At 55.2% G+C, this 13,642-nt stretch overlaps 5 protein-coding genes across 5 annotated transcripts; 3 read left to right on the top strand and 2 right to left on the bottom strand.

The window, feature by feature from the left end:
• Positions 1-432: 432 nt before the first annotated feature.
• On the bottom strand, positions 433-2,071 carry PODANS_1_750 (uncharacterized protein; the record flags this gene model as incomplete). The annotated part of the gene is made up of 2 exons (XM_001912160.1): positions 433-700; positions 753-2,071. 2 exons carry the CDS (start codon positions 2,069-2,071, stop codon positions 433-435), a joined length of 1,587 nt encoding a protein of 528 aa, XP_001912195.1.
• Positions 2,072-3,375: 1,304 nt separating this feature from the next.
• Positions 3,376-5,112, bottom strand: PODANS_1_740 (uncharacterized protein; the record flags this gene model as incomplete). Its single annotated transcript, XM_001912161.1, has 2 exons — positions 3,376-4,020; positions 4,084-5,112. 2 exons carry the CDS (start codon positions 5,110-5,112, stop codon positions 3,376-3,378), a joined length of 1,674 nt encoding a protein of 557 aa, XP_001912196.1.
• A 1,033-nt stretch (positions 5,113-6,145) lies between these two features.
• PODANS_1_730 (uncharacterized protein) lies at positions 6,146-7,138 on the top strand (the record flags this gene model as incomplete). Its single annotated transcript, XM_001912162.1, has 1 exon — positions 6,146-7,138. The coding sequence occupies one exon, from the start codon at positions 6,146-6,148 to the stop codon at positions 7,136-7,138; it is 993 nt and encodes a 330-aa protein (XP_001912197.1).
• A 545-nt stretch (positions 7,139-7,683) lies between these two features.
• PODANS_1_720 (uncharacterized protein) lies at positions 7,684-8,793 on the top strand (the record flags this gene model as incomplete). Its single annotated transcript, XM_001912163.1, has 1 exon — positions 7,684-8,793. One exon carries the CDS (start codon positions 7,684-7,686, stop codon positions 8,791-8,793), a length of 1,110 nt encoding a protein of 369 aa, XP_001912198.1.
• A 3,133-nt stretch (positions 8,794-11,926) lies between these two features.
• Positions 11,927-13,618, top strand: PODANS_1_710 (uncharacterized protein; the record flags this gene model as incomplete). The annotated part of the gene is made up of 2 exons (XM_001912164.1): positions 11,927-13,024; positions 13,109-13,618. The coding sequence occupies 2 exons, from the start codon at positions 11,927-11,929 to the stop codon at positions 13,616-13,618; spliced, it is 1,608 nt and encodes a 535-aa protein (XP_001912199.1).
• Positions 13,619-13,642: the final 24 nt, after the last annotated feature.

Below are 13,642 nucleotides of genomic sequence, written 5' to 3' on the forward strand. Positions count from 1 at the left end.
GTCAAAGTCGAGTCGCGGCACGGCATGTCAGCGGCACATCAGACGCGGCGGCGGTTGGTTGGTTGGAGGCGAGGGTTAGGGTCCACTTGAAAATAGGAGGCCCCTTTTCATTTCATTGGACATCAGCAAAGTAGTGAATGACTGTTTTATTCTTCTACCCTCGAGCTAAGAAGTTCTTGCCAGAGTGGCCCAACTCGACAGTACAAGAATATCACAAAAACACAAAACAAATGCAATGCAAAATGACAGAAAACAAGGAAATAATGAGATAACTAAACGAGTGGCCGCCCAGATATCCAAGCTGCTGTTAGCACAGAAAAAGAGCAATGCAAAAAAGACCAAGGCTCAAATGTCCATCACTGATCTAATCCAATCCCAGTCATCCATCCTCATAAATGCTTTTGTTGATTTTGTTGAACATTGTCGGCAAGCCTAGGCCTGGACCTTGTTACCCTGGAGCTGACCTTGGTTCTGGCCGGAGTTGTTGGAATCAAAGCGCTGCTGCTGCTGCTGCCCCTGCTGTCCCTGATTCTGGCCGGAGTTGTTGGAATCAAAGCGCTGCTGCTGCTGGCCCTGCTGTCCCTGATTATGGCCGGAGTTGTTGGAATCAAAGCGCTGCTGCTGCTGCCCCTGCTGTCCCTGCTGCCCTTGGAGGGAGCCTGACATCTTGTCGGCGTCGTTGTTGAAGCAGTCGCGGAGCCTGTTTCTTGGTCAGTTCTCTTGTTCTCACGCCGGGAGAGGCATGAACTCACATGTTGATGTCACCCTGCTGGCCAGCGACGTAGAGGCACTTCTTGAGCTCGTCCTGGATTTGTCCCCATTGCTGTCCCTGATCCGAAGAGCCAAGAACCTTCTCAGCCTTTGCGTCCTGCCCATTGGTCATGCCAGGGTTGGTGTTTTGATGCTCGGCACGGCCAGAAAGACGGCCCTGGTTGTTGTTCTCGCCCTTGTTGAGGAGCTGAGAGGACGAGATACCCTTCTCAAGCTTCTGCTGCATCGGGGTATCCTCCTGATTGTAAGTCTTCATCTGGGCGGGCTGGACAAACTTGGTGGACTCGCTGTCGCCCTCATTGTTGGTGCTGGCGCTGGAGCCCTTGGAGGAAGACTGTCCCTGACCGCGGGGCTGGACCTTCTCGTGCTGGGAAATGACAATCGTGGGGACATCCTGCTCCTTCATGGCTGGGTTCTGGTGTTCACCGCCCTTGATAGCGGACTGGAGCTGCCCGTTGGTCGACTGTTGGCCTTGGTTGCCATTATCCAGATTGATTCTCTGGTTTTGACCCTGTGTGAGGCCCTCGTCCTTGTTGACGTTGTTGCCGAGTGGCTGCTCAAGCTGGCCGTTTCTCAGGCGCTGTCTCTCTTGCTCGAGACTGTTCTGGGGGTAGGCGTTGGACTCGAAACGGCCACCGTTGCCGAGGGCACCAGAGCCCATGGGGCCCTGCTGCTGCTGGCCTTGAACCTCGGAGCGGCGGACTTGGGTCTTGCCCTTGCCCTCTTGCTGGCGCTCAAGGTTCTGCTGCTGCTGGGGACCAAAGAGAAGCTCCCGGATCTTGTCGAGGGTGGTCATGAGCTGCCCATTCTCTTGAGCTTGCTGTTGCTGCTGCTGCTGCTGGCCGTTGTTGTTCTTGTGAAGCCCGGAGTTGACCTCGGAGCGGGGCTGGTATTGCTGCTCCTTGGTGAAGGGGATATTGGAGCCGCCAGACGTAGTCGAAAGCTGGAGGCTCTCGTGATTGAGCTCCTTCTTGCCAAGGTAGTCGCCGGACTTGTCGTAGAGACCGTTGTTGCCGGTGTTGCTGCCGCCCATCTGGTTTCCGGAGTCGGCGCCGTGGCCAGCGGCGAACATTAGGTCGTGGGAGCGAGTAGACAGACCGCCATTGCCGTTCTGGCGGGTCTTGTCAAAGCGGCCTTGCTGACCCTGTTGACCTTGCTGAGCGCCCTGGTCGTTGCCGCTCGAGATGCGGGTGTTTCCACCGTTGTGGGGGCAGTTGCCGTTTCCGCAGCTGGAGGCGGGAAGGGCTGAGCCTGTTGCCGCAATGGCGATGGTGGTGAGAACGGTGCGAGAAATATGCATCTTGGCGACAAGAGAGGCTTCAACAAGGACAACGTTTTGGAGCCGACTGGAACTGAGTAGAGAAAGACTGTATGAATGCAGAGATGTATGCGTTGGATGATGAGATATTCCAAACGCCAAACCGGGGGAGGAAGATGGAAATATATATCCTTTTCGGTCCTCAACATCCCAACCACGCCCGAGTTGAAGTCAACGAGAATTACCCTCTTGTTCTACAGCGTTGAGCAAACCAGCCCGGCCAGAACTCGCCTTGCTGTCTGCGCGAGCCAGAGTGATCGACCACGTCAAGAAAGACACCAAGCCAGCTCATGGCGACTGGGTAGCAAGAAACAGGCAAGCGCCCGGCTCGTCACCCATACAAACCACGTCGTGACCCGGCCGCTATCGACCACCCACCACCTCTGTCACCTCAATCTCGGTGGGGAGAGAGAAAGTCGTGGTCGTCACAGGTTGCAATGGTCCCCCTGGCCTAGGTCATTGCGCTTCTAGACCGGCAGGCCGATGGTTCCTGTTGCCCAGGTCTGTCAGCTCTCGTGAGGACTGTCCAGTGGCTAACTTGAACGTAACACCCGCCTCCTTGCCCACGTTGACCGTACCTTTCTGACAACTCCTTTCCACCAAGGCTTTGACAGGCGAAGGAAAGAGAAAAAAAAAGATATCATCTCGGACCATCACCAAAGTTGAGTATGCCAAACATGTCGTGAAACCGGTCTGTGTTGTTCCACCACCCCAACATCAGCGTGCAACATCAGGCTCCCCATTTGGGCGGTTTGGCACTGCTTGTACTCATCCGAGATCTGCCAGGTCACTGAATGAGGTTGCTCAACCAGTACGAAATGCCTGTCAGGGACCCTTGCATGTCACCATCGCCCCCTCTTCCACCTCACGTAGCAAGCCGTTGTGTCGCCATGGTCGGCCATCAGTCGGAGCCTCTTGTCACATATTCTCCTTGCCGTCCAAGCCAGAGGGCAAAAAGTCTTGTTCCACCTCAAACGCCTTGTCATGCCGATATAGGGAAAGAAAAAAAGTGAAGTGACAAACTATACGCATACATTTTTCCCCTTGATCGCCTGTAATCGTACATACAAATCAACCTGGTCGCTTTTTTCGCCGCCCTGCTGCATTACCATGACCCCTATGTGCCGCTGTCCCAACGTAGCCGTGGCTCACATGCTGCTGCTGCTGCTGCTCCGGCCACCCTGTCCGAGACAGAAAGAGAGAGGTCATTCTCCCAATCTTCTCGAGCATCAGTAAGGAAGCAAAAGAGTGGTTGGACTATTGTTACATGGTGGGGGTGTTCAGGTCTACGCCGTCTTGGGCCCCGAAGTGCTATCTGTTGAGGATGAGGCTGATGTCTCCTCATCCTTGACGAACCAGCTGAACATGGACGACTTCATGCTCTTCATGGCTTCCTTCTGCATCTTCTCCTGGAGCTCTTGCTCTTCCTTCAGCCACTTCTCGCCATTCTTGCGGATCTCCTCCTCCAGCGCCAAGTAGTTACGCATGCCTCTCTCACGCGCGATGTCCTGCAGCATCTTGCCCTTGGCAAACGCCTCGGTGGGGTTCTCCTCACCCTCCGTCACCATCAAGCTCATGTTGCTTGGCTTGAGGCCGAGATGGCTGCTCAGCCAGCCGATGCCGCCGCCCGAGGCCTTAACCTTGTTGGCACCCAGCCTGCGCTGATGCTCGGCGCGGGCGAGGGCCTCACGGCGGGCAAACTCGACTGGAATGTTCTTGCCCTCGAACGACTTGAGGACTTTGCGGACGTCATCGTACTGCATGGTGTGAATAAACTCCAAAAAGGGGACGAGATCGATCAGGTCCTTGTCCTTGGGGTTGCCCTTCCACTTGGGGAGGATGATGGCGTTCTCGGGCTGGGCACGGACGTGCTTGGCTTCGGTGTCGATGATGATCACCTTGGACAGATCACGGTTGAGGTACGACAAATCCTGGAGACACGTGTGTAAGTCTAACGGCGTCCATGTCAGATAGGGGAGGGCTGGCAGTCATACCTTGATGATCTCGCCATCCTTGTACTTTGTGGCTTCACGGAAGAGGGGCCACATAATGAAACGGTAGGGATCCAGTTTGCGCACCAGCGGCTCGCCGGTGCCCCAGGGGACGGTGGTGAAGAGGACGATTTCGTAGTACTGCGAGAGGTAGTGCAAAAAGTAGTCCACGCCCGGCCGCTTTGCCACACGCCATCCATGCTCACGACTCCATTCGCTGTGAATCAGCATATCCTCCAGACTGATGCACAAGGTGTAGGGACGCTCAAAGGACGGGTCAGGGTCGGGGAGCAGCTTCTCAAATGACGGCTCCTGATAGTATGTGACAGTCTCCGTCATGCGTGACACGGCGCGCTTCCACCAGAGCCCCAGACTCCAGCCGTTGCCAACACTGGGGTTTTTGGCGAGCTCCTCCTCGCTCCATTCCCTGCCCAGATACACGGTGCCTCCGACAGCACCCAAGCCAGCAGAGGCGAGTGCGAAATAGGTCCACCACTTCCGCTTGCGCTCCGACGACGAGACATAGGCAGAAGCGGGAAGCTCACCCTTTGGCCTCTTTCTCCCGCCGCTGCCACCCCCATCACCACCGCTCCCAGCACCCGCCGCTTCGGCCTCCGAAGCCGCCTCGTCTCCGATGGTGGACTTGTCTGTAGCACCGGCCCGTTCGTATTCCAAAGTCGAAGGGATGCCCTGTGTCAGGTCTGGAAGCTTGGACAGATCGGGTATCGGTTCTTCGGGCTCCTGTTCCTGGGGTGTGGTTGACTTGGCCTCTGTCTCGGCGGCCGACGACGGTGGTGGCGGTGGTGGTGGTGGTGATGGCGGGGCATCTGGTTGCTTTAGTTGCTGCTGCTGTTCGGCAGCGGCCTTTTGTGACGGTGACTGTTTTGGAGCATTAAACCTCGACTTGTTGTCCTTGGCCATTCCTCGGGCCCATACGGCCGGCAATGTCTGGCGGGGGAGGGCCGACGACGCCGCAAAAGCCGCAGCTCTCGCACCCGCAACCGGGCGCGCAGCAGCTCGTGCCAGCATCATGACTTTTGTTGTCTGGATGTTGCTGCTTCAGTCTCTCGGGGGTCCTCCTCGGTCTCGGCTACGGTCGGCGATATCGTATGAAAGAATGGAAGTGAAAGCAGCTGGATGTGAAGATGGGTTGCAAGTCGTCAAAGTGCTCCAACCTCAATGACAGCTGAACAACTGACCAGTCGAGGCCCATACCTTGGTCCAAAGCTCTGACCAAAAAATCTCAAAACCTTCTTGCTGCACATCTGCCAAGCAGTCGTTGGAGTCAGAAAAAGCCCACACAACCCCTGCCACTGCCGGCCATCTGCCACCTGCCAGGCCAATCGCATGTTCTCAACTCGATCGCCGATAAGCCGATAAGCCCGCAGTGGTGGGTGCAGTCTTTCGTCATGGTGAACTGGCTGTCGGAGAGTCCCGCTCTCACGTGCCCCACCCTTGTGATGCCCCGCATGCCATTGAGCATTGAGCCATGGGATTCGGTTCAATCATCAACTGCCTTTCTGCAACGATGCAGTCGTCGAACCTGTGCCTGAAGTACCTGCCCTCCCCTGTGAGATTGAACCTATCATTCATCCATTTCCCCTCATCTACCTGGTTTGGTTTAAAAGTCGCGGCTGTTTCCTCCTCCTGGTTCTCCGTTCTCCACCCCTGCGATTCCATGATTCGCACCTTCATCCCAGCCAAAGCATCAATTCTTCTGTCACATCTGCCTGCCATGGCCGCCGCGGATGCATTCTAGAGGGTGGTCCACGAGTCGACTTTTTCCAGTGCTCACCATGGGACCACCCTCTGAGTTCTGCATTTGCGCCCGCCCAACAAGCACCCAGACTGTGCCTTTGCGATTAGCTGTTACAAACCAGGATTGACCGTAGGTTTCATCAGTCCGTCCCTCCAGCAAACATTTGCCACTACTAACTCGTAACTCGGCACTACACAGCCTTACTTTCGCCTTTTGCAAGCCAAGACTGAGCATTTACTCAACTTCCAACCTCCAAACCACGCCCATATCCTTCCTCATAGATACCACGGTATAGAGTAGCGCAGCATGGCCCGCCGAACGACGGCAAAGGGCCCTCGTGCCCGCGCCATTGCCTCCTCCTCTCTCGCCTCGTCCTCCGCCCGCCCCACGCCGGTTCCTTCGAGCGACGCGACCCCGGTCAGCTCGACCTACCCATCTACTTATGCCTCCGAGGCAGAACACGACTTGGATGATGACATATTGAAGAAGATGCACGGATTGACCATCTCCGATACGCCCGGCGATTCTATCACCGCGGCCGTGGTCAAGAAGGCCGAGCCAAAGAAGCCGTTCCGGTTCTTGGATCTGCCACCCGAGCTCCGGATCACCATTTATGGTTATTATTTTGCCGATGTCGACCGTGTTCTCGACCTTGATCCGGCAAATTACAAGCGCATCCACAAGAAGCTGGGCCTCATGCGCTCATGCAAGACGATTTACTATGAGGCAACCCACATGTTTTACAGCAGCCGTACTTTCCGGCTGTTCCCTACGCATCCGGGCCGCTACTTCAAGACGAAGAAGCCTCTCCTTGCGCGCCTCAAACCACGTCAGCGTAACTGCTTGACATCCCTAGAGTTGCGGCTCGGCCCCGGCTGGAGCAAACCTCCCCGCGGATGGGTTGTGAACCCAGCGCTCGGGCTTGCTGATTGCGTCAACGTGCGCAAACTGACCGTTTTTGTCGAGTGCGATCCCAGTGATGGCATCTTCAACGGCTTCCGTCGTCACGATGGATATTACGAAGGCTTCAGCACCAGCCTTCTCAGCAGCGTTTTGGATGAGATGCCATTTATCGACTGCTTGACTTTTGACGCCTGGTCAAGCGTCAAGAAATCGGGCGCCATGATGCGTGCTCTGCTGGAACTTGCATATGCACGGGGCTTGTCAGTTCGCTGGGGTCCTGAAAGGGGTTGGGCCGACTTTGAAGACGAGGTGGAGGCTGTCCCCGAAGGCCATGTTGCTAATAATGCTATGTTGAACCAGGCTCCGCTTGGGATTGGGGTTGCGGTTGTGGCTTGAGGGTTTTCTTTTCTTTGGTTTGTGGACAACGGTTGGGTAGCATGGGTATGGGCAACGGTTGGGTACGGTCATCATGATTATGAGCATATATGTTGTATTACGCATCTCATCACTTCACTCATTCCAACGGTGGATATTTTGCTGATTGTTGCCGCTATTGCTCTGTGTTGCAGCAAGTATACCATCGAGGTCGTACTGATGAGTTTATGCTCACCTAACACCCTAGCATATCGAAAACCCACCGGCCTGCAGGTGTGCAAACAAAGGCGTTCGAGTTGTTGCCGTTATTACCGTCGGCGGCGAGTTAAACCCACAAGCCTCGACCGCGATTTGCTCAGGAACGAGCTGTGTTTGGCTGGCCCGCCCGAGAGTAACCGGAACTCCGCGGACTAGTTCACCTTTAAAGACCCCACCCATCATCATCATCATCACCATCATCACCATCATCACCATCATCACCATCATCACCATCATCACCATCACCACCATCACCATCATTGACAACTGCCCTGAGCCAAACGCACCAAACTATCGATACTGTCAAAATGGCCGCCTCATCCATCCGCAACTCACTCAAGAGCCACTACCCCTGGGCCGCCTTCCCATTGATCATCTCAGCCCCCATGCGTGTCATGTCCGGCCCTGCTCTCGCCCTCGCCGTCTCTGAGGCTGGAGGTTTGGGGTTCATCGGCCCGGGTATCAAGCCCGAGTCCATCCTGACTGATCTGACCGAAGCCGCCTCGCTATGTTCACAGCGGGCTTCTGACGCTACACGGCTCAGTGTCCAAGACGAGGGGGTTCTACCTGTTGGGATTGGGTTCCAGCTGTGGAATGGTGATCTCGGTTCGGCGAAGGAGGCGGCGGAAAAGTTTATCCCGGCGGCGATTTGGCTTTTTGCGCCAAAGGATGGGCAAAAGGATGTTGACGACTGGACTGAGGTGTTGAGAGGGGTGACCAAGGGGAGGAGTCAGATTTGGTTGCAGGTTGGGACTGTGGGTGAGGCGGTTGAGGCGGCAGAGTCGAAACGGGGGAGGCCAGATGTGCTGGTTGTCCAGGGACAGGAAGCGGGTGGGCATGGGAGGACGAGTGATGGGGCTAGTTTGGGGACGTTGGTGCCTGAAATCAAAGATACACTGGAGGAAAGGGGTGCAGGTGACATTCCACTGTTTGCGGCAGGAGGGATTGCTGATGGGAGGGGTGTGGCTGCGGCTCTGTGCCTGGGGGCATCCGGGGTGGTCATGGGGACAAGGTTTCTGTGTTCTAACGAGGCGAGAATCAAAAAGGGTTACCAGGACGCTGTGCTTGAGGCTAAAGACGGCGGAAAGAATACAGTTAGGACACATCTGTACAATCACCTGAGGGGAACGTTTGGGTGGCCGGAAGAGAGGTGGGCGCCGAGGACAATCGTCAACAGAAGTTGGGAGGAACACACTCAGGGTGGCAGTTCTTTTGATCAGCTGAAGGAGAAACACGACCAGAGTGTGAAAGAAGACGGCGATAAAGCCTGGGGAAGACAGACTGGCAGGACGGCAACATATGCTGGCAGTGGCGTTGGTTTGGTCAGAAGTGTTGACCCGGCAGGCGAAATTGTCGAGAAGACAAGGGAAGAGGCAAAGAAGATTTTGAGGGGCCTGCAGAGTGGGCTGCAGGTTTAGACAGGGCCATAGGCTGTTTTAACAAGGAGATTCTCGTACCACAAAACCATAAACAGGTGCCTCAGTGCATGCTCTGCAGGAGCTCGACGGCTTTCTAGCGACATTAGCTGGCAACACAGAGGTGATGTACTTGTCCCTCGTGATAGTATTCTGGTGTTTGTTGACTGAAGTGGATACCTCTAATCGCTTCAGGGGTTCAGGGGCATGTAAACAGGCAACAAGGATGAGAAAAATGCCGCCACCACCACCCCTGCTGTAGGTAGTCAATTGTGAAAACCCAAAAGTCCGACTCTGTAACCACAAAGACGTCCATCCACACCATCTAACCCAGCTTCGAAAGATGGATGGGAAGATTTCCCACGACTAACATGTAGCAGTGAAGCAGTCTGATCAGAAGGTGACATTGCCACAAAAGATATCGCTATCGAGATCGTCCCAATCTAGACGACTCAAGGTTATATATGTGATACCTCTGTCTCCTCCTCCTGATGTCATGCAGAGGGCTTCAATCATGAAGCCTGAGACACGGTTCGCTGCGGAAAGGTCATCTGCAGTTAACAGAGACATGCTACCATGTCGTACGACAGTAACATCACAGGAAGAAAAACACTGCACTCGGTGGCGGTTAGGAGAGACGCATTCTCCAGCTTCCAGATGAGGGAGCCTGAGCCGCTGCCCCCCACAATGCTACCGTCATGATCCCCATTCGATGTGATAATGCCATGACTGATCCCCGGCACTACACCCCGAATCCCATCTCATGCTGATCCAGATCTCCACAGATACTCTCTCCAAGCGCTTGGTTCAGTCTCGGCAGTCAGCTGCAGGCAGGAAGAAAATGTGAACGGCAAGTCCTCTGCATGCATGAAGCCGCCCTCCCGGTCAGGTTCGGTGAAAAGATCCAGGTAACAATCCACTCCATCTCTCCAGTTCGGCAGAAAGCTCCGTCCCGCGTGCGAAGACTACTTGATTCGGGGTCTAGATCCCAAGGCTTCCGTCCCATCTCAGGAACTTTCAACCTGACATATGGCCATTGTTGGAAGTCCGACGCAGCTAGGAACAACAGACGAGGAAACGTGGGAGGCGTGTCAAACAACGTGCAGCGTGGCCTGGACTGCTGCCAATTCAGCTTTCATCAAAGAAAGCAACTTGAACCATGAAAATGGTACGTATGAAAAAACAATCCAAGACTGGGGAAAGCCCCAGTCAAGCTTCCCTTCCACCCGCTAATTACCCCCATCCAAGGCCTAGGGCTTGCTTGTTTGTCTAGGTCATCAGCCCTCTCAGCCGTTTCTATCTTTTAGTTGCCCCCTTCTTTGCTCCCAGTCCCAAAGGAGGGTTGGTGACATCTTGGCAGTGAGAACGTGGGTTTGCCAAGATGAAGTCGGTGCACCCCAAAGCAAGGGCCATCGACCTTAATCCAACCGCGCCGTACGAGGTCCGACGTGGTGAGTAATTGGGGAGGCAAGCGGCACATCCCGTTGATCGTGGCCAAATGTCTAGCGAGGATGGCACCAGGGTCTTGTGGGGTGACGAGAGAATGTTGTGAGCAAGATCTTGCTGCTGCTTGCGCTAGTTTGTGCTGCCATCCATTGCATCGCATGTCGATGTTACTTTTACGGTCGAGGGCCTGCTCAGGTGACGGATGACCATAGTAGGAGAAGACCGAGGAGCGGACAATCATCCGAGAGGTTCTGATAGGGTCCCTCCCATTGCCCCCTGGCAGATCCCACACGTTGGTGCTGCTGCATTTTTCATACGTACCATTATTGAACGACGAGCTGACAGTTCGTGGGTGAGGCGAGACCGATCTCATTCAAACAGACCCGAGAGATCGGTAGTCCCGAAAAAACAGTCTAGGTCTGCACTCCAAGGTAAATGAAACCAACACTACACTAGCAAATTCAGGGTCCAGCTGGGGTGGGATGTTGAATACCTAACCTTGACTATGCACCTCAACTCGAACTAGGACAGATGTGGACTCTCTTTGTTCTACCAATTCGCATGTCAGACTGATTGAAAATGGGCACACAGGAGAAAAGAAGACATTCTTATCAAGCCAATGTGTGAGCTGGCAGCGATCCTACGGCCAATATCTGGAATTTCTGACGGAAAGCGTGTCGGTCGTCTGTAGTAAGGTAGTCAGCCATGTGTAGTTGCAGCCAAGCAGTCTTGGCTAAATCACGACAGGCCAAGACCACCAAGAACACCAAGAACCCAAGACCTGGATTGGCTGGCTCCGCGCTCCGAACCCGGTCGAGCATCAAGCCTCAACAGCCACGACGACTTGGCGGCCATCGAGAACCAATGTCAAACCCCAAAGTTTGTCTTTTTTGGCAGCTGTGGCGGGCAACCCCCACTGAACCGAATAAGAGGCTGTCATGACGCCATTCCTGGGATAGAAGGGCTGGGCGCGAGATAGCGGTGGACTCGGGCTCTCAGCAACGTCAGTCAAAAAAACACAATGGTGGAATCTGGTGATAACGGTCAGCATCTTGTCGGAAAATTCGTAGCAAACAATGCAGGCCGGCCAAGGGCTGCCCGCTACCGTCGGTTTGGTCGGGGAAGAAGCGGGATAGCCAAGACCCGAAGGCCCTCTGGAGTCTTTATGGTCGACCGCCTATCACGTTCGCCTCCCCGCGCAGTCGCCCACAATGGCGTATTGCGTGCTCACCGCGGGGCATTTCACCATCAGCGCCATCCACACCAGTGATGCCCACCAGCTCCCCGGCCCAGTCCAGAGTGCAGAACCGCAGATGCAGCCACGGTAGACAGAGGGAAATCCTGCGCGGCTGCTCCGCTCTCGTTGCCCTTGTCGTTCTGGGCTTTTCCGCCTGCCTGCGGGATGCCCTCGGGCACATGGGGAGGGGGTTGGAGAGCAGCGAAGAAAACCTTGAGCAAAAGAGAGGCTGATTTACTTGGCGACATTGGTCGAGCTGGTTATAAGGCCAGGTCCCATCGGCACTCCTTTGCCTCTCGATCCAGATAGAACCAGTGGTTGTGTGTCTTTTGTGAGTGGGTATCCCGTCTGCCGATACTCCCAACTCATCACCCACAACCCCAAGTTCTACATCACTCACAACACCCGCCGGCAGGGCCCATACACAAAGCCCGCTATCCATCATGGGTGTCGATGAGAAGGCCACCGTTGACCCGGGCTCGTTCCCACCTCCCACCGAGGACGAGAGCGGGTTGGTTCTCAGCGTCGACTGGACCAAGGAGGAGGAGGCACGAGCGAAGAGAAAGTAAGTTTTGGCACTACTGCATGCTCCCCTGCGCCCCACCTGCCGGACGACACCTAGATAGCCGGCCACTAACACCGTCCCACCTAAGGCTCGATCTGATCATTATGCCCCTGCTCACCCTGGGCTTCTTCTGCCTGCAACTCGATCGTGGAAACATCTCCAACGCCATCACCGACAGCTTCTTCGAGGATGTCGGCATCACCCAGAATGAGTTCAACGTCGGTCAGCAGATGCTGTCTCTCGGCATCGTGCTCTTCGAAATCCCATCCAACATGATTCTCTACCGCGTCGGCCCCGGCAAGTGGCTCACCCTGCAACTCTTCCTCTTCGGCACCGTCTCGACCTTCCAAGCTTTCCAGAACAGCTATGGCTCCTTCATTGCCACCCGTCTGCTGCTTGGTATCACCGAGTCTGGTTTCATTCCCGGCGGTCTCTGGACGCTCTCGACCTGGTACACGCGCGCTGAGACGGCCAAGCGCGTCATGTTCTTCTACTTTGGTAACCAGTTCGGCCAGGCTTCTTCCAAGCTGTTGGCCTATGGTATTCTTCACATGGGAGGTGTTGGCGGAAAGGCTGGATGGTTTTGGCTGTTTGTGCTCATGGGTGGCTTCACCATTCTCTGCGGCTTCGTTCTTGGTTTCTGCCTCCCCGATTCGTTCCGCAACCCCTGCCCGGCCTTCCTGCCAGGCATGAGCTTCTTTACCAAGAGGGAGCTTCACATTCTTCAGACCCGTGTCCTTCTCGATGAGCCGGCCAAGGGCAAGAAGAAAAAGTCCATCAAGATTGATGCCTTCAAGAGAGCCTTCTCCAACTGGCGCCTCTGGTCTCACGTCATCATCACCCTTTGCAACAACGGTCCTCAACGCGCTTTTGACACCTACTCTCCCACAATCATCTCTGGTTTCGGTTACAAGAAGCTTCAGGCCAACGCCATGGCTTCCGTCGGTCTCTTTCTGCAGATTCCCACCTCGTGGGCTTTCTCCTGGGTATCCGATCACTAGTATGTTTCCCTCACACTGAATTCTTTGGAATTTTTACTAACATTTATCAACAGTGATGTCCGTGGCGAGACCGTCATTGCTGGCATGTCCTGCCATCTGTTCGGCTACGTCTTGAACCGCATCTTCACCGACCACCCCAGACTCCAGGGAGCCCGTTACTTTGGCGTCGTCTGGACCCAGACTTTTGGCACCTTCAGCCACCCTCTCAACATTGCCTGGATGTCGCTCACCTGCGAAGATTCCGAAGTCCGTGCTCTGGCCATGGCTATGGTCATCATGGGCGCCAACACTGCCGGTATTTATGGTGCGCAAATCTTCCGCTCCGAGGACTCCCCCTTTTACCGCCGCGGCTTCACCGTGGCCTGCTGCGTCCTCGCCGTCGGCCTCCTCCTTGCCGTCGTTCGTTTTGTCGACGACAAGATCCACAAGAGGAAGCACAACACTGTCCAGCTCGCCCACGGTGGCGGCGAGACGAGCGATGACGGCTCCAACGGCGAAAAGGGCATCTCTGCTCTGGAGCGTGCCGCCGGTGTCACCGTGCCAGTGGATGATGATGTTAAGAGGGCACTGAAGAACTAAAAAGTGGTTTGCTGCATAATGATG

This window comes from Podospora anserina, chromosome 1 (assembly GCF_000226545.1).
Source record: "Podospora anserina S mat+ genomic DNA chromosome 1, supercontig 1".
Taxonomy (NCBI): Eukaryota; Fungi; Ascomycota; class Sordariomycetes; order Sordariales; family Podosporaceae; genus Podospora; species Podospora anserina.